General features: G+C 42.4%; 2 protein-coding genes and 1 pseudogene across 4 annotated transcripts in view; 1 reads left to right on the forward strand and 2 right to left on the reverse strand.

Moving 5' to 3' along the window:
- Positions 1 to 388: 388 nt before the first annotated feature.
- Pigh (phosphatidylinositol glycan anchor biosynthesis class H) lies at positions 389 to 8,318 on the forward strand. Of its 2 annotated transcripts, none has more exons than XM_046461078.2 (4): positions 389 to 639; positions 4,099 to 4,308; positions 5,825 to 5,908; positions 7,825 to 8,318. In XM_046461078.2, the coding sequence occupies exons 1-4, from the start codon at positions 460 to 462 to the stop codon at positions 7,915 to 7,917; spliced, it is 567 nt and encodes a 188-aa protein (XP_046317034.1). In that variant the 5' UTR covers positions 389 to 459; the 3' UTR covers positions 7,918 to 8,318. The 2 variants fall into 2 exon arrangements, with proteins under 2 accessions (XP_046317034.1, XP_058440530.1); XM_058584547.1 differs by having other exon boundaries at positions 4,104 to 4,308.
- On the reverse strand, positions 2,390 to 3,799 carry LOC124104263 (ATP synthase subunit g, mitochondrial-like; annotated as a pseudogene).
- A 100-nt stretch (positions 8,319 to 8,418) lies between the features above and the next one.
- Positions 8,419 to 18,797, reverse strand: part of Plekhh1 (pleckstrin homology, MyTH4 and FERM domain containing H1) — a 49,877-nt gene continuing 39,498 nt past the window's right edge. For both annotated transcript variants that reach the window (XM_046461077.2, XM_046461076.2), the window contains 10 exons: positions 18,436 to 18,533; positions 17,781 to 17,958; positions 17,127 to 17,282; positions 15,957 to 16,057; positions 15,295 to 15,436; positions 14,037 to 14,179; positions 13,808 to 13,937; positions 12,092 to 12,178; positions 11,675 to 11,821; positions 8,419 to 10,571 (listed from right to left, as the gene is read on the reverse strand). In XM_046461077.2, coding sequence (XP_046317033.1) covers positions 10,410 to 10,571; positions 11,675 to 11,821; positions 12,092 to 12,178; positions 13,808 to 13,937; positions 14,037 to 14,179; positions 15,295 to 15,436; positions 15,957 to 16,057; positions 17,127 to 17,282; positions 17,781 to 17,958; positions 18,436 to 18,533 — 1,344 coding nt within the window. In that variant the 3' untranslated portion in view covers positions 8,419 to 10,409. The remainder of the gene's footprint in view (positions 10,572 to 11,674; positions 11,822 to 12,091; positions 12,179 to 13,807; positions 13,938 to 14,036; positions 14,180 to 15,294; positions 15,437 to 15,956; positions 16,058 to 17,126; positions 17,283 to 17,780; positions 17,959 to 18,435; positions 18,534 to 18,797) is intronic.

Raw genomic sequence — 18,797 nt, forward strand, 5'->3', positions numbered from 1 at the left:
AGCACATTATTGCCAACATAATTATCTGAAGTTATTTCCATATCGATTCTCCTACAAGAAGCGAAGCTATTTGGGGGCAGAGACCTTGTCAATACCCTCAGCACCTTAAAACTACCTGGCACAGCAATGAATGAGCGGATGAACGAATTCCTGCGGACCCTCTCGTTGGGGCTCACTCTGGCTTATAATGGAAACCCGTCTGTCGAGTGAAAGTACGTTATGATAGGTTTTGATCTGTCCGCAATTGTTGGATCCCTAGGAATTTCTAGAAGGCGACAATTACAGAACAGAAACCCAGCCGAACCAACCCCAACCGGTGAGCAACTGCGGCTGCGCGGAGTTCGGGGTGGTGCGGGGCGGGGCGGGGCTGATCCGCTCCCGGAAGCGGCTCCTGCGCCGGCGAGACTGCGCGGAACCGCGGGTGGGCTAGAGCGGCGCTGCGGCGTGGAGCCAGCGGCGATGGAGGATGAGAGGACTTTCTCGGACATCTTTGGCGGCCGCCTGGCCCTGCAGCGCCGCTACTACTCGCCGTTCTGCCGGGAGTTTTGCCTCAACTGCCCTCGGCTCTCGCTGCGGTCGCTCACTGCTGTCACCTGCACCGTGTGGCTGGCGGCCTACGGACTCTTCACCCTCTGGGAGGTAATGGCCGGTCGGCTCCTGCCTGCGCCTGGAGGTGGTGTCTGGGCTTTGGAAGGGTCTTGGTCTAGCCCAGAATTCGGGTGGGAACCTCCCACCGTCCTAGGGTCGGAAGTCGGGGACCCGCTGGTTCTGGGGACGCCGCTCCGTGCTGGACAGCTCTTTCATTGAGTTTAATGAAGTCTGTGCTCCTGCACATTCTTCTCCCGTGGGCTGCTGCGCCGCTCTGTGGAGTGACCCAGCATTTGTCTAGTTCTTGCACGAAAGCCTAAAACGTTCACACCATGTGTTTTATGTGGCACATGCTCTTAGTACTTTCTTTAAAATTTTTTTTGTAGTTATAGATGGACAGAATACTTTCATTTATAAGTGGTGCTGAGGATCGAACCCAGGGCCTCACACATGCTAGGCAAGCGCTCTGCCACTGAGCTACAGCCCCAGCCCTCATAGTACTTTAATTCCATGAATTCAGAGAACTGTAAGGTGGATCGTCCTCATCCATATCTTTTACTCCTCAGAAGCACATTGCTAATTCCTTACGTGTGGTCTTCCAGAAACTGCCTTTGCTTCCACGTGTGTATGTATATAGAGTTTTATTTGTCTTAACTTCTGTTTTTCAAGGCAATTTAACCCTCCCTCTAACTCCAATTTTCAGGCGTACTTTCTAAAGAATTTAGAAAGTGCAGACATGAATGGTTTCCTATGCTGTTTTCAGACATATTTCTGTTTTCTCTGAGCCTCAGTTTTCACATCTTCAAAATGGAATTAATACCTGCTTTACAATATTATGAGGGTCAAAAGTATAGCTGTGTAACCGTTCTCAAATTAAAGGAATAATCTGAGTCATGCCCCCTCCCACCTTTTTTTTTTCCTCCAAGTACTGAGGATTGAACCCAGGGGGATTATGACTGATATTGGTATATCCCTATACCTTTTTATTTTTTATTTTGAGGAATGGTCTTGCTAATTGCCTGGGCTGGCCTTTAACTTGGGATCCTCTTGCCTCAGCCTTCTGAGTTTCTGGGATTACAGGCTTGTGTTACTGTTCCCTGCCTGAATCTTCCTCCACCCTTACCTGACTATCAGGGATTGAACCGAGGAATGCTTAACATTGAGCCACATCCCCAGCCCTTTTTGTGTTTTCTTTTTTTTTTATTATTATTATTGGTTGTTCAAAACATTACAAAGCTCTTGACATATCATATTTCATACATTTGAGACCCATCTTGCTAAATTGCTTAGGGCCTCACTTGCTAAATTGCTTAGGGCCAGCTTTGAATTTGCAATCCTCCTGCCTCAGTCTCTTGAGACGCTGGGATTATAGGCATGCACAATTGTGCTTGGCTGAATCATCTTTTTAAAGTATGTGTTCTTGTTTCAAATATAGTCCTCTTAAATGAGTATATTATTTCAGGAGTGATCTGACTAGAGCTAAGTCCAGCAGGGCTATTTATGTAATTTACATATAGTTTCCATTGCTGCATCCATTAGCTCTTGCCATCAAAGCATATTGCAGAACATAGTAATTTAGCATAGAAATAAGCAGAATTAAGACTGTCTTAACATGTATTTAATTGTAGCTAAAAGTTTCTTCATGGATCAACTAAAATTATGATTAAATTAACTTGAAAGTCCCTCTTAAATTTAATTTATAATATAGTTGAATAATTATTATTATTTTTATTTGCAGTGCTGAGAATTGAACCTTAGGTTTCTAGCATGTTTGGTAAGCCCTCTACCACTACATCCCTACTGCAGTAATTTAGTTTTAATACTACCCTGAATTCTAATCATACATGTGGTTATGTAAGAAGGAGGAGCAGATATTCATTAAATACCCACTGAGTACCAGGTGCTTTACTGAATTCCTTACTTCAACCTTAGAAGAAAGTCAAGCAAAACCCTAACCATAACCCTCAACAATTTTGCCAGGCACTGAGCAACTCAATGAGACCCTGTCTCAAAAAAATTTTTTTAAAAAAGGACTGGGGTGTGGCTCAGAGGTTAAGTGCCCTTGGGTTTAATCCCTGATAAAAAAACAAAACAAAACAAACAAACAAACATGAGGTAGGAAGCCTACAGAGTTTATATGAGAGGCTCATTTGACTCTGGCTCTTTTCATCTTCCTGCTCTTCCAACTTCAGTGTACTCCACTAGACCTTACCATTGCTCTCCACTTTGTTTTGCAGAGGTTATAAAAGTTTCAGGCATCTACACCTCATAACAAGGGGATCTTTATTCCTTAGATTGCTCTTTTTTTTTTTTAATCTGACACATTTTATTGAGATAGCAATTTGATCACATATGGTCCAAGAATACTGAAACAATAAATAAAATATAATCAGATGTTGGCTATTGGTCTTCAACATTATAGCCAATGATGCCATGCTTGTCTATGATCTCTCTAGTATAAAACCACATCCACACTTCATTGGCCATCAAACCATTCAGCACAGCTTCTTTAACTGTGAGCTGTTTAAAGCAACCAGTTTAAGCACTATTGACTTATTTTCAGGCTTTGAATAGCTAGCTGTAGGGATCTCAGCAAGGGTTGGAGAAACGGAGCTCAGCTTTGGCATACTGTCAAAATGGGGCCAGTCGAGGCTTTGAGTGACAGCAACACTGGGGCCTTCTCTGTGAGGCTGCACATGAACTGGGCCATGGTTCTAGGGTAGAAGGTCCATCACCCCAAAAGACTTAGATTTCTTTTTAAGATGAACTAAGTTTGTCACCCCTCTCAGCAAACCCTCTCTCCAACATTTCATTGGTTAGAGTTGTATCACATGCACATTTCTAGGCTAATCATGATTCACTCCAAATTTAAGAAGGATGAATGGCTGTTAATCAGGTGAGGAGTGTACTGCTGCTGTGATGAGCATTCTATAGTTGTTCAGTCCATAATTTTGTACTGTATGTTCTGCTGAGGGAGCACATGAGGAAAACATTTGGTCCTTAAGGTGCAGTTTTGGAAGTTTTTTCTTTTTCTTTTTTGGGGTTGGGGATCAAACTTAGGGGCACTCCACCTCTAAGCTACCTCCAAACCCTTTTTATTTTACTTTGAGACAGGGGCTCACCAAATATAGTGAGGATCTCACTAAAATTCCTAGGCAGGCCTTGAACTTCTACTCCTGCCTTAGCCTCCCAAATTGCTGGGATTATAGGCATGTGTCATTGTGCCTGATAGAATAATTTCTGAGGCTAGTATGATGGGGACATTTTGCTGAAAGTTCTCCATAGACTTAGTCATTAGTAATCTGGATTCATTTCACTATATACCTTTATAGCACTTCAGAGTCTGAATAAAAGTGATTTCCTCTTCTTCCGTGCATGTTCTTCTCATCTTTTTAGCTCACAGCAGAGCAAAGCCTTTTTTCTCAATGCCCAATTGACTTGTCTTATGGCACAGATATACGCAGAGGACCTCTTGGTAATTTTACTGCCTGTGTCTGGCTCTCTCTTCAGAACAGCATGATCCTCTCTGCTGCCATCTCCATCACCCTCTTAGGCTTGCTTGGGTACCTCCATTTTGTGAAGATTGATCAAGAGACTTTGTTAATCATTGATTCCCTTGGCATCCAGATGACTTCATCCTATGCTTCAGGCAAAGAAAGCACTACCTTCATAGAGATGGGCAAAGTCAAGGATGTTGTCATTAACGAGGCTATTTACATGGTAAGTGTTTAAGTAATGAGTATTACAGGTTTCTCTGGAGGAGATAGTCAGTTCATGGGATGTTCCTTCATCTAAACTTGAGTCTTATTACCTAAAGCATTTGATCACACAGAATTATACTTGAGGACCCTCTGGTCCAAATCTTCAGTGTTTCCTTTTTAGCTGGCATGAATATAAACTACAAAAGGGAAACAAACTTCCATTGAAAAGATAACTATCTTTACAGTTGTACTTTTTTTAGTGATGGGATATATTATGAGAAATGCATTGTTAGCCAGTTTCCTCACTGAGCAGACATCATGAAGTATATTTACACAGACTTACACAGTGTGTGTCACTGAATCATAACCGCTGTTTTTTTTTTTTTTTTTCTTGGTACCAGGGATTGAACCCAAGGGGCGCTTTACCACTGAGCCACATCCCCCAGCCTGTTTTGTTTTTTATTTTGAGACAGGGTCTCAATAAGTTGTTTAGGGCCTTGCTAAATTGCTGAGGCCAGCTTTGAACTTGTAATTGTCTTGCCTCAGCCTCCTGAGTTGCTGGGATTATAGGCATGCGCCACTGTGCCTGGCTAACCATAGCCTCTTGGTGTAATCAAGAGATGTAGTGAACATGAGGTGTTGGAGGCTGCTGCCAGCATAACATGGCATATCGCTTTATAGTAAATGTTTTTGTAAGTAGCAATACTCTATAACAACAGAAAGTTAATATAGTAAATACATAAACCAATACCATTTGTTTATTATCATTATTAAGTATTATGTACTTTACATACTTCATATCTACTTTTATATGGCAGCACATATTTGTCTATACCCACATCATCACAAACATATAAGAAATACATTGCACTAAAAAAAAAAATACATTGCACTATGACATAATGCCACTATGCAATAGGGATTTTTCAGCTCCATTATAATCTTAAAAGTCTCACCATCATTGACTGAAACATTGTTATGCAGTGCATGAATGTTTTTAGAGACACAGCAGATTTTCATGGAATCAGCATTTTAACTTTATCTTCTAGCCCAACTTTAAAAATCATCTCTGCTTTTTTTTTTGAGACAAAATTTCACTGTGTTGTTCCGCTGGTCTCCAATTTCTAGACACAGTTGGAACTTCAGGTATGCGCTAAGTGCCCAGCTTTTATTTATTTATTTTTGTACTGGGGATTTAACCCAGGGCACTTTACCTGAGCTATATCCCCAGCCTTTTTGTTTTTTATTTTGAATCAGGGTCTCACTAAGTTACTTAGGGCCTCACTAAGTTGCTGAGTTTAGCTTTGTACTTGTGATCTTCCCGTTTCAGCCTCCTGAGCTATTGCTGGGATAGTAAGTACGTGCCATTGTGCCCAGCTTTGTTTTGTTTTTTTAAGGAATGAAAATATACTTCTCCCTCACTTTAGAAGCTATCAAGCATTCTGCTACTTAGAGATAACCATTTATGACAGTTTTGAGCCTTCCCTTGAAGAAAGAAGAACACAAAGTGAGTTATTTGGTTTATTTTCTTACAGCAGAAGGTGATTTACTACCTCTGCATTTTATTGAAGGATCCAGTGGAACCACATATGATATCCCAAGTAGTACCTGTCTTCCAGGTGAGCACAGAACACTTTCCTTTCTCCAATGAAATCCTTTACTTTTCTGCATATCTACTGCCACTTAAGTTCAGTAGGAATGTAAACATCTATTGTCAGAGTATTGGAAGATACCTGATAACTAATTTTAGTGAAAATGAGGATTTTAGTTATTTTTAAAGTTCCCCTCTGAGGTAAAATATTAGGAATTCATACAAATTATATAGAAGAGAATAATCAAACATATAACAACTCCTGCATACAAATCACCATTCATTAACTTTAACCCTGTCAGTTTAACTAATGTACACTTTTACATAGATGTTAATGATCATCTAACATTTTTTTTTACAAAGGCCATTATGCTTATTATTTTAAATAATTTTATTGCATTCTAGCATATTGGAATGTCAATTTACTTAGCCATTTTATTGTTAACTTTTTAAGTTATATCTAGGTAATTTTTTGTTTTATTTTTATAACAACAACACTATGCAACCATGATTATAATAAATTACTTTGTAGGTAAATAATATTAAATCTATATAAATATATGTTGGTATTGAGGAATGAACCCAGGGATGCTTTACTACTGAGCTACATTCTCAGATCTTATTATTTTTTATTTTGAGACAGGGTCTCATTAAGTTGCTGAGGCTGGCCTCAAACTTGCAATCCTCCTGCCTCAGCCTTCCTAGTTCCTGGGATTACATGTGTGTGCCATCATGACTGGTAGTAGTTATATATAATAATTTGCTCTCACTGCCCTTCCCTTTTTATGAAAGATTTAAGAAAGCTGCACAAAATCATTTTGCATAAAAGTTCAAAATTATTTTATTAAACTTTAGTCTTATAGATTTTTTTTAAAAAAAATTTATTTTTTAGTTGTAGGTGGACATAGTATCTTTATTTCATTTTTATGTGGTGCTGAGGTTTGAACCCAGTACCTCACATGTGCTAGGTGAGCACTCTACCACTGAGCTACAATCTCAGCCCAATCTTATAGATTTTTATATTTGAAATTGGGCTCTAGAGACTGAACAACTTTACTATACTCTGGAATTTGAACTTGTTTTTCTAAAGTCTTGGCAAACAGTGGCTTACCTGTTTTTTAATTTAATGTGTAAGTAGAGGCATTTTAAAGTTATTAAATTTGTATTGCTTTAAAGATATTTTTCATATTTTCTTATAAGTGTGATCACCTATTAGCTCTTATTTTTAAACTGTGCATCTCTTCTAAAATCTAGATATTGACTATGCATTCATAACAATTCTTTGTATATTTTGAGCAGCAAACTTTTATAAAATACACTTTCCATATATATATTTTTCACATTCTGTGGCTTTTCTTTTAATTTTGGTTGTTTTCCATTTCACAGTATAAAACGATTTTCTGAATTTACTTATTAAACTGTCCTGCTTGTCTCTGAGGTCTATTTTACAACTTGTGACATTTTTTAAGGTCCATCCTTGTTATTCCTCTTGCTGTCCTGAAATTTAGAGATTTAAAAAACCATCCTTTTTTTTGGTACTGGAGATTGAACCCAGGGGTGCACTACCACTGAACCGCATCCCTACCTGTTTTTACTTTTTTATTTTGAGATAGGGTCTTGCTAAGTTGCTGAGGCTGGCTTTGAATTTGTTCCCCTCCGGCCTCTGTCTCCCGGACTGCTGGAATTATAGGCGTGTACCACCATGGATTAAAATGCTGTCTTTTGATGTGTGCCTTGTACAATCTCAGGCTGGTCTGTGGGGCTAGCTGGGAATTTTCCCAACAAGATGCTCTGAGGTTTGAATTTCTTGCCTCTCTGAGCTCACACCTGTGCAAGTTAGAACCCTTAATGTGGGTGAGAGGTTGAGCTTGCATGTGGATGCAGAACCACTAAGAACTCTCTTATGTTCACCTGACTCTGCATTTCTCCCCTTTGGAATTCAAGAGTGCCAAGCCCCGGCTGGACTGCTTGATTGAAGTGTACAGGAGCTGCCAGGAGATTCTGGCACACCAGAAAGCCACATCAACAAGCCCATGAGTCCCAGCATTAAGAAGGCCAGTATTATCTTCCATGGGAAATGACTGCTAAGCCATAGTGGCTGGTTTGATTTCTGTACTATAAACCATCAGGTGGACACTGTCTTAGGAACCAGAATGAATGCAGTGAATCTCAGAATTTTGCCTGTTTTACCAGAGGGGAAATTAAGAATTTTGACATGATGTATCAAAAGCATTGTCAGCAAAGAGCATTTTGTAAAATTCCTAATAAGCACATTCAAGTTTAAATTTTGTGTTGAAATTTGTGGAGCAAGATATTGAGAAACTGGTATCAGAATTCACATGAAAGGCATAATTTCTCTCTGCGTAGTATCTCTGTCTGAAAGTTAAGGAAAACCATGAAGCTCTTAAGGTATGGAATAAATGTCCTACAAAAGCCTATTCTCTGCCTACCTAGCTTCTGTGTTCTGTATGGGTTATTTATGATGACTTTCTTAATAAACAACTCTCCTTCCAAAACATACACAGTAATTGCCTGATGTGCAGACAGCTATTTTTTTTATTGACAAACACGATCATGACATTTCAGTCATGGGTGTCAAACACATTGATACTTTTCTGTTATTCAGCATTTTCTAACACTTTTCAGCTACTTTTGCCAAGAGGGAGGAGACAAAATGTAAGACAGAAAATTTGACTTTTGTTTCCAGACATGGTACTCCCAAGTTAAAGAAGAATAAACAAACTCTAGAAGCCTTTGTTTCTAGGACAGTTTCTTGTCTATAAAATTAATAAACTAAAGGAAGATTCCTAAGAGTCAGGAAGTAGGAAAGATGGTGAGGGAAGTAGTTTGACTCCTAGATTCAATATGAACATAATGGCACTTACACTTTCTTTAGAGCTCTATTTTTTTTTTTTAAATGCGCTAGTTAGCTAATATCTTCATTGGCCTCAGAGACACTCAAGATATAAAAGCAGAGATAACTCAGCCTTGGAAGAGTTATCCAAGAGCCTACGTCAGGTGATTTTTTTCGAGGTAGAAATGTCTCAGCTAGACCCCCACCCAAATCCTGGGAGGTGGTGGTGGGTGGAGGGATAGAAATAGCTATAAAACTGTCTGCCTTGCAAAGTCAAATTAAAAAGAGACAGACTCTCATGCCTCTTTATTTCTTCCTTCTTCACTGTGCTTTGTTAGTTTAAAGGTTGAGAGGGAAAGCATAACAACAGCTGAAGTGATCAGATAAATTAGTTCCAGTCTCATGGTTTTTGCATGTGCAATACCCACATCACTGGGGCTAAAAGCTTGGTTCTTGGGTTGTTTCTGCTAGCCACATTTTTCAGCATTTTGTGAAAAAAATGTTAAGACTACCTTAGAGTTATAAAATAAAACTTCATTTCTCAGATGTTGGAAAATCAGAGTATGAACTCCCCCACCCCAGTGGAAAAGATGTAGACAAAAACCATTCCCCTGCACTCAATTAGAATGTTTGAGTTGAGGGGGATTATGATGTTCTCAAGAAGGCAAAAGGTGAAAAAATTTTCTACTTTTTATACCTAATGCTTTTAGGCTAAGACAGACATTACATACATGCCCTGAGTCTCCAACTAATTTCCAGCAGAAGTTTGCCAGAAGTCTCAAGCACACCCAGGCCCTGGAGGAGACTGAGGGTCTTCTTTGTTCCTGATTCGCCTTCAGTGCCTCACACAGTAGCTAAAAGTGGAGAGCATTTGCTCGGTCTTTCAAAGAGTGGGGAATAATGGCTACCTTTCCTTCAGTAGTGAGCACAGCCTTCACTGAGTCCCTTCCAGTGCTGAAGTGAGACAGAAGTCAGACTGGACCCACCTTTTCCTGTCCTTGCTTGGACAGTGTGTAGTACTGAGTTCAGTTTATAGTCCAGTGTACATAAAACATGAAATGCAGCAGGGTTAGTGTTTCATTCTGCAAAATTTGGAGCTGCTGCCTCAGAAGGAGCACTGTGGATCCTACTCATCAGTAGAGGGGAAGATAGTCTATTTGTTTTTCTCTAGTCCTGCCAACACCATTTCCATCTGGAAAAGGAAGTCCAGTTTTAATTCTTGGCTTTTGTCAGAATTCAGGTAAATTGGAAATTTTTATCCTATTCTTTTCAGAAAACTTCAAGTATAATTCTCCACACAAAGATCACATACACTATAACAATGATCTTCCCTGAAGGAATCAGTGCAGAAGCCCCAAATACAGCACTGTGACCCTCAGTAACATTGGGACAGTGGGCCATCCCTGTCTATGTTTAGAATCAGATAGCATCCAGAGTCAGTATTCTTATGGGTGGTGGTGGTGGGGAATAAGTGGTTTCTATACTGGGTCTGGATTTGTAAAAGCTGGGCTCTGAAATATTATAAGGCATCTAGAGAGTAGTCTTCATAGACGCTGAAATACACATTTCACAGAACTGTGTGCAGGGAGTTCTATTAGACCCATCACAGTAGTACCATATCCTAGGATATAAATCTCTAATCCCAGAGGTGGTGGGGAGAGGGTAGGAGAAATATTCACAGCAATGTTGGCCCCTTGGTGGCACAGGAAACAGAAGCAAAGAACTGTCGTCCATCTAGCTCCCATGGCTGGCGGGCTGCAGGTGAGTTGGCAGGTGGGTTCACAGTTGTAGAGCAGTGGTTCATGTAGCTGGCCATGATGAAGGTAGTTTCAGCAATCTAAGGGGGCCAAAGAAGCAAAAGAATTAAGCTAGCCTTTGAGTGCTGGCTTTCTCAATTGGCTGTTGTATTGAGTATATGACGTTCACAGGCTTCAGCTCATCTCTCTCAAACTACCCACCCAAAAGAAAGTGTCCAAAGGGGATCGTTATGAGATTCAGGGACCCAGTGAATGGTCTGGAGTTCCTCCAAGATGTGTGGTGCCCTCCTGAGAAGAGGGCTAATGTTCTGCTCTGGTTATCTCTACGGCCAGGGAAGAGGTCCTTCTTGGGGAAGAGGTCACACATCCTCTCATTCAGCAGGGATGATATCAGAAGGAGGTGGAATTTGGCAAACTACAACTTGAGGATTAAGAGTGGGATCAACAGGGTTTCTGGTTACTATCAGAAGGGTGTTAGGAATAATAAATCAGAACTTAAGTTTATGAGGGGCTGGGGTTGTGGCTCAGAGGTAGAGCACTCGCCTGGCATGCATGAGGCACTAGGTTCAATCCTCAGCACCACATCAATAAAATAAAGATATTGTGTCGACCTACAACTAAAAAATATTTTTTTAAAAAAAGAACTCAGGTTTATGAGCCTTTGTAACTGTTACTTTTGATGGTCAATATTTCCTGTACTGAGTAGGAATAGTGCCTTAAAGCAAAAGAGGTATTTTTGTTGCCTTAGAGATCACAAGGAAGAGGGTGCATAGCAGAGACTGTCCCACTTTGTGGCTAGTGTTGTGGCAGCAGAATGAGAACATGAGAGCACCTTCAAGAGGACACTGCCCTACCCCAGGGCCAGCTGTAGAAAAGACAGACAAATGAGCACCAACTCAGGCCTGCATGGTTCTGGTGTATGTGAAAATTACAAAAGTAAGAGCATAGTAGTGGCTGGATCACAGTTAGTTCCCTCCTGATAGCATCTCTACCTACTAGCTTACCAATGACAGTAAGATACAATGCTACCTAAACCCTCTGGGAAGCTGATTATATATAGGACCTGAAATTTTACCTGGGGCAGGGCCTTCTAGGTTCTATGGTGACCCCAGTTTCCTCTCTAAGCTCCAAGCTAAAACATCCCACAAGACCAGAGTAAAATTTTGTAGCCGCAGTCACTCACCTTAGGAGCAGTCATCCGGAAGATCAACTTCTCAATGTGTGCTTTTCCAGACCCCTGGTCTGGAATGGTTCTAATCACAAGCATGAAGTCATCCCTGTAGCCACCAAAGGTTGTCACTGAAGAGTAGGGGTAAGTGATGTGCACTTGCTGTGGAAAGGAGCCAGTGAGTTCTGGGGAACCTTCACCTGTCTCTTCTAGGCACAGATAGACTTAAACAGGAAGGAAGAACTTTGAAGTGGTCATGATTTGGAATTATACACCTTGAATATCTATAAGCTGTGTCTAGACTAAAGGACAGTGCTGCTTGGACAGGAGGTGAGAGTAAGGGAACCATGGTCATCTAACTCAGACCTTTGAATCCAGAGAGAAGACAAGAGGAAGAGGAAGGATCAAAGCCACCCTTTCCTCTTTCCATACCATAGTGTGGTGGTCCAGGATGCTGACACCATCTTCATTCACAGCAATCCATATCAGAGTGTTCTCCTTGGAAGACAGCTTGGCAGGCTGCAGATCAGAAAAATCCCATCAGACATAATATCCAGGGTTAGAGAATTTGAACCATTAAGTACTTTCTGAGGATAAAGGTACATCCAGGGATCTGCTAAGCAGTAATTTTCAACCTCATCTTGGAAAACACAGAAAACATAATTTGTATAACATTCGTTAATAAACAGGCAAGAGTGTCTGTGGCATGAGGCATCTACTAACGATCCCAGAGGTGGATGGGATCACATCATCCTGCTGCAAAACACTGGACAGAAAGCTCTGGGCTGCAGAATAGAGGCCAGCCCTATCTTTTGCATGGGGAACAGGCTGTTTCAGATCTCAGAAACGTAGCATTCTGTTCACAGTGTTTCCCAGCTGAAGTGCATCTTGCTTTAACCAATTTCCTAAGGACTTTAAAAGAATGGAAAAACAAGGATGCAATCTTGTAGGCTTAAGCCTTACTAGTGAGAACATGACATGTAGTGGACATTTCCTGAATTTTTATTGCCAGGGCTGCAGTGGGATGATTCAGAAGGTTTTTCTTTCCTACTCAAAAGGCTAGGAGGAGAGGGAGAGATGGACAGGTCACCTTTTCTGAAGCTTTCCCCAACTTCCAAGATCAAGTGGGCCTCTTTATAGATGCCTTTATAACACCCCTATACTTTTCCTTCATATCCCTGTAACCGCTTGTAAAAAAAAATACATACATAAATTATATATATATATCATCATATACATATGAAAATATATGAATTAATGATATATATGAATGATAGGGGTTGAGGGTGTAGCTCAGTGGTAGAATCTCTGCCTAGCATACTCAAGGCCCTGGTTCAATCCCTAGCCCCATAAAATTTAAATAAATAAATATACATGTGTGCATATGTACGATGCGGGAGAAGACAAAAAATGAATATATAGATGATTATTTGGTTAATGTGCATCTCCCCCATTATATGGGAAGCTTCATGAAGGCAAGGGCTGTCTGATTTGTTCAGTTCTTATAATCTTAAACAAGTAGCATTAGATATAGTAGGAACTTCATAATATTTGTTGGATAAATGAGTGAATATCCATTTTCTGAACTCTGGCTTCAGTGAGCAGAAACATGAGCAGCTTAATGTCTGATTATAATGTCTGGTTACAGGATAATATCTGTTTTCTATAAAATTCATGTACTCCAGATGCCTAGTGAGGAAAAGTTCCAACTAAAATTACTACTGGCCTCCTGGCCTTCATGCAGAGGTGAAATTAACTCTTGCCTATGTAGTCTGATTCCCCTGTGTGCCATGTTAAGCTAATAGAGATTTATTTAGGTTATACATGTTTCTTTCAAACTCCTTTAAAATGGAGTATTTTAAGTTGAAATCCTTGTGTGTGAATTCGTTGATCCTCTTCTCTTTCAGGAATAGCATTGACAAGTCTATAATAAACACTTTCATAAAGCTATGAATCACAACTGTGCTCTGGACCATGGTAACCTGGAGTAGGTCAGAAATAGGTGGAGAGAAAGTGACCCCTTGTGGTTGGTAGTGTGGAGGCAGGGGTTGTAGACTGGAGTGGCTCAAACATGACCAGATGGGGAGTGCAGCTCCAGGAGAAATTTAGGATATTCCTGAGGATGTGGGTCCTTCCACTGGCACTTACCTGAGCAGCAAAAAGCTTAGCACCAAAAAGAGGCCATTTCCGGGCCACAGTCAGGTAGATGCGGATGCATTCAGGAGGGGAGCAGCCTTGCAGTGCTGCCCACTTTGTGGTCAGCATATCTGTCAGATGCCTGTTGGGGTGTATGGAGAGAAATAGTGCCCATGAAGTCTCATCACAGCTCTGGGGCCTCCCCACAATACCTCCCTGCAAGACCTTGCAGGCTACCTACCTCAGCTGTTCAGGGGGTGCCCCATGTCTGTAGCGCCTTGGGTAGAACCTATCTAGGACTTGCTGGAGAAGATGATGAGTCTTGGCAGGGGGTGTGCTCCCAGGGCCTGGCAGAATAGGCTTCTCCAAGTCCCCATATTCTACCTATAGCAAAAAAACATAGGAGTTAACAAGAGTCTGGAGGTAGATGGGGCCAGGTGGATGTTTTTGGAGAGGTGAACTAAACCACTGTTTATTTGTGGGGTGTGATTGGATATTAAAAAATACTTGTGAACAGAACCTTTATTTCAAGTTTCATAAACACTACAGAAATAACCTTAGAGTTCTAGAATACTGTAGATTGTCTAGACCAACTTTCATTTTGCAGCTGAGGTAATTACCTTATCCAAAGACAGTTAATTAGTGGCAGACATGGGAAATTATGTGGAAATTCTAGTTTCTAATCAAAGAATATGGGCCATAGAATTGACAATGCTACAGATCCTGAAAGACAGACTACCTAGCTCAAATCCCAGTTCTGTTATTTCGAGCTTTATGTCCTTGATCAAGTTAAACACTCTGAGCTTCAATTTCCTCAACTAAGTGGGAATGAGAACTATGTGGGAAAATACATACAAAATGCTTAGCATAGGGCCCACTATAGGATATCCATGTTGATGTTAATACTTATAAATATCAACAATTATTTCCCCTTCCTTTCCAGCATGTTGATCCAGCCTTTTTCTTATGGGGACCATGGAGGTATCCCACATACCTCTGGCAAGATGGCTCCTACAGGTAATAGGAAGGAGAGTCAAAGTTTGAATGTATGGTCTTCCTAATTCTACTTATAATGTTGGATGCTTTATACATTTTATCTCATACATTATGAGATATTTGTTATCTAAGCATCATACTTAGTAGTACAACCCTGTGGATGCAGGAAGGGAAGTATTTTGTTTTTAGTATACAGAGTAGGAAACTAAAGCATAGACAAATGACATGTCTTGGCCAACATTTCACATGGGAACATGGCTAGGACTCAAACCCCTGTTTTGAATTCCCAGTCCAGCATTCTGGACTGTAGTCCGTCTGCAGTGGGTAAGCTGTCTGTTGTCTGTACCCGGGACAGCATGCTGCCCTCTTCTGAGCACCTCCAGATCTGCAGAAATCTCTAATATTTCAGGCTGCATGGTGATTCCACCTGCCTTGGAGATTCCACCTGGGAGTCCCAAGATGGCCTCCTGACCCTTATATTTCCTGAACAGACAGAACCATACCTGGGCCATCAGGGCCGCCATCTCAAGAGCCAGTTCTTTATTGACAGGAAATCTCCCTGCCACTATCTCTCCACTGGTTTGGAAGGCAAGCAACAGTCGCTCTCGCTCTGTCTCCCCTTTGACTTGACTCCGAAAGTACAGCCTAGAGGGAAAAGAGTGAGAAGCCAAGTTTCAGCTGGGATCCCAATCAGGGATGAGGCTTTTTCTGGATCTTTTTATCTTGATTTCCAAAACAAACAAAACCCCCATAATTCTTTATACTATTTCCTATTGCCCCAGAAACATAATCAGGTATGACAGAGCAGATGCAGGACCATGCAGATCTTATAACCACAGCAGGATGTGGCTAATTCTGAATATACCATTAGACTTAATGGATTTGGTGACAGGAATCTAGCACCTGGAATCAGTGTTTATTAGGGTGTTGGATGAGTTAAGATTCCAGGAGACTAATGGAACTTATTTGCCTGGCTGACAAAGCCTGAGCTGCCCAATGTCTCAGGAGTAGGAGCAGCACCGGCCTGCACCTCAGCTAATGCCCATCAGGCAGGGTTGGATCTGTGGGCCCGTCTGCCTGTCTAGGACAGGCCATCCAGCTGAGGAGGTGATGAGCTGGCCCCCACTGGCAGTCCTCATGTTTTCCCACAGGCAGTGCTCAGGACCTGTTCTTGTACATCAGCTTCACAACGCGTGTCCCACCCTCAGATTTTCCAGGGTGCAGCTCCTTCAGGGCTTGTTCCCACTTGGAGATGGCATCACAGATCTTGAAGAGGCAAAAGAGGAAAGTCAAAGAAGCCCCTTGTGAGGGCAAAAAGGTCCAGCCCTGGTTGCCTGTACTTAGGCAGAACTGTGAGTGCTCCCATCAGGTGACTGACCTGTGTGGGGCCTCATACTCCCAGGACCTGCAGTGCTGCCACTCCCTCACAAATGGATGGGGAGGTACAATGTGCCCTGGGCATGGTGAGCAGCAAAGCAAGGAACGCTGTCCCACTGCCTTCATAGTCGAGGGGGCTTCCTGGAGGCTACGCAGGGACCCTGAAACCCGTGGCCTCATCTCACTGGCTCCTTTTCCATTCCACCGACTGCCGTTCTTTTCAACAAATATACCCAATGGCCTTCAGACACTTATGAGGAAGATATCTGGCATATTTTTTTCCTGGAAGTGGTAAGATTAGAAGCCCTTGTCCTGCTGTTGTAAAGACAGATTCTGGAGCCAAATATACTCATCAAGTGCTGCAGCACATTCCCATACACACTAAGACTGTCATTCTAATTCTAGACCATAATACAGATTGGTCTTCAATCCCATTTAAGGGCCTCTAATAACACAGGTACAAGAAGGATCTACTTTGTTAAAACCTATAAGCTAGGGGCTGGGGATGTAGCTTAGTAGTAAAGCAATCCCTACTTATTTTAAATTAATTAATTATTTAATTTAAAATAAATAAATAAATAAAACAACTATAAGCATAGCATAGGTCCTGGTGCATAAGATGGCACACAGTGGGTCTAGGCATACAGTTCTCTGCCTATGAGTGGGCCGATGTAGGCTCAGCAGAGCTTTCCTGCCCCTTTACCAAGCTGAGAAGAGGCTCTTTCCCCTGGATGCTGCAGGGCCACTGGATGGAGGCAGGGTATGGAGATCTTGTCCCCAGAGATGAGGGTACATGCATTTTTGTTCTGCCCACACAGCTACATTTTAGACTAGCACAAAAATGCTGGCCCAGGAAGTACCTTGGGCTCAGCACCAAATGTGCTACTGAATAGTCGGGTGCCCACTGGATGGCACTAGTATTCCTGAGTCTGGGGTGGCTAAGTGGGGAGGCTGTCACCTTGACACTCCCCTGCAGGCAGTGTTCCAGATCCCTGCCAGAAGGATCATCGGTGAAGAGAGCAAAGCCAGAGTGGGATGATTTCCTCATGCCCGTCTCCTGATTCAGCCGCTGCAGGAACTCATCAACTGTGGAGGAGCCATCAAAACCAACCACCTGTGGAGGAGGGGAGGCACTCTGAGCTCAGTAGGCTTGCGGAGGCTTTCTATAGCAGGTGGAGAGGAGCAAGGGTGAATGCAAGAGAACCAGGCAAGATGGTTTCCATATTCAGACACAGAAGGTCAGGGGAAGGAAGCTGAGCCTGCCCACTGTAAACCAGAACAGACAAGCTTGGTCCCTTCTTTACTGTCACTCTTGGGGCTTCAGTCTCATGCCACTTTCCTAGTCATATGTCAGCTTCCCTGTTCATGTGATAGTTAAAGAGATCTACTTCTAGAGAACCGCACAATGAAGTGCTTCTGTGATTCAAACTCCTTTCTCCCTAAACACATGAATTAATGCCCCCTCCCGTGCCAAATTCTAAGCTCATCCTTTTTTCTGGTTTCCCTGTTAAGAATCTGAAAGCCCACAGAGGCTTGGCACTCACCTGGGCCAGAGATGTTTCCTCTAGACAGTAAGAACACTTGGGTCAGAAAGCTCAGCCAGTTTCCTCACCTGGTAAGTCCCGTTGGCAAAGTGCACAGGGATGCTGAAGGGCAAGGAGTGGTGGAAGGGGTTTCGCAGCAAGATGGACACCACTTCCATGCGTGATGGTCTGGCTTCCCGCTCCCCTGACTGCAGAGTTCGCTCCACTGCCCGCTGACAGTAGGTGGCATACTGGCCAGTTTCATTTCTAAAAAGCCAGGAGGATAAGAACACTAGGCACTCTGATCATCCCTGCCTCTGTGGCACCCAGGTGCCTACCCAATTTAGCTAGCACCAAAACTAGCAGGGGTAGGTTGTAGGAAAAGCCCTTAAGACTAGAGTATTAATTTGTCATTCATAACCTATCTGTGGTAGACTGCTAGCATGCATGTTTTCTTGCAGAAGCCAGAACAACATAGAAACAGTGAATATTTGGGGACAACTTAGGGGCAATATGGTTTCACATGAACTACCCTAAAAAACACCCCAAAACACATGGACTGGTGTGCAGAGAAGCCTAAGCATGCCCAGATCTCCATGTGCCTGTTTGCACAAGATAATGGACAACATCTCTCAATCCTGAGCAAATCTTGGAGGGGAGGAACAATCTGCTCTATCTAGTCTCCCCATCATCCCTCTTAATCATACCGCAATCAGTAGTGGCAGCAGAAACACATCTACTCACCTGGGATCTGCATGGCGTTGGAGCTGCTGCTTAACATACCAGAGGAAATGATGCTGAGGCAGGAAAAGTGGGGCACACAGAGCCAGGAGCTGCCAACACTGCCAGGGGACACATAGGGTGGGCTGTGTGCTGGGTCTGCAGAGCCCCTGCCTTGCAGTTCCAAGCTGCAAAACGTTTGACACTCTTTCCCCACACCAGAACCCCCCCAACCTTCTGTGGGAACCGGGTTGGCCAGCTTGGTCAGGCTTTGTTCAGAATGGTGATCACACAATCTGACAATGCACAGACAGATAAGCTGTACTGAGGCAGCTCAGAGCATGGAGGCTGTTTGCTCGCTTGGCACAGAGCACAATTTGCCCATC

The sequence above is a fragment of the Marmota monax genome, unplaced genomic scaffold, assembly GCF_021218885.2.
Source record: "Marmota monax isolate L192 unplaced genomic scaffold, Marmota_monax_Labrador192_F-V1.1 WCK01_AAM20220418_F8-fsc00001, whole genome shotgun sequence".
Lineage (NCBI taxonomy): Eukaryota > Metazoa > Chordata > Mammalia > Rodentia > Sciuridae > Marmota > Marmota monax.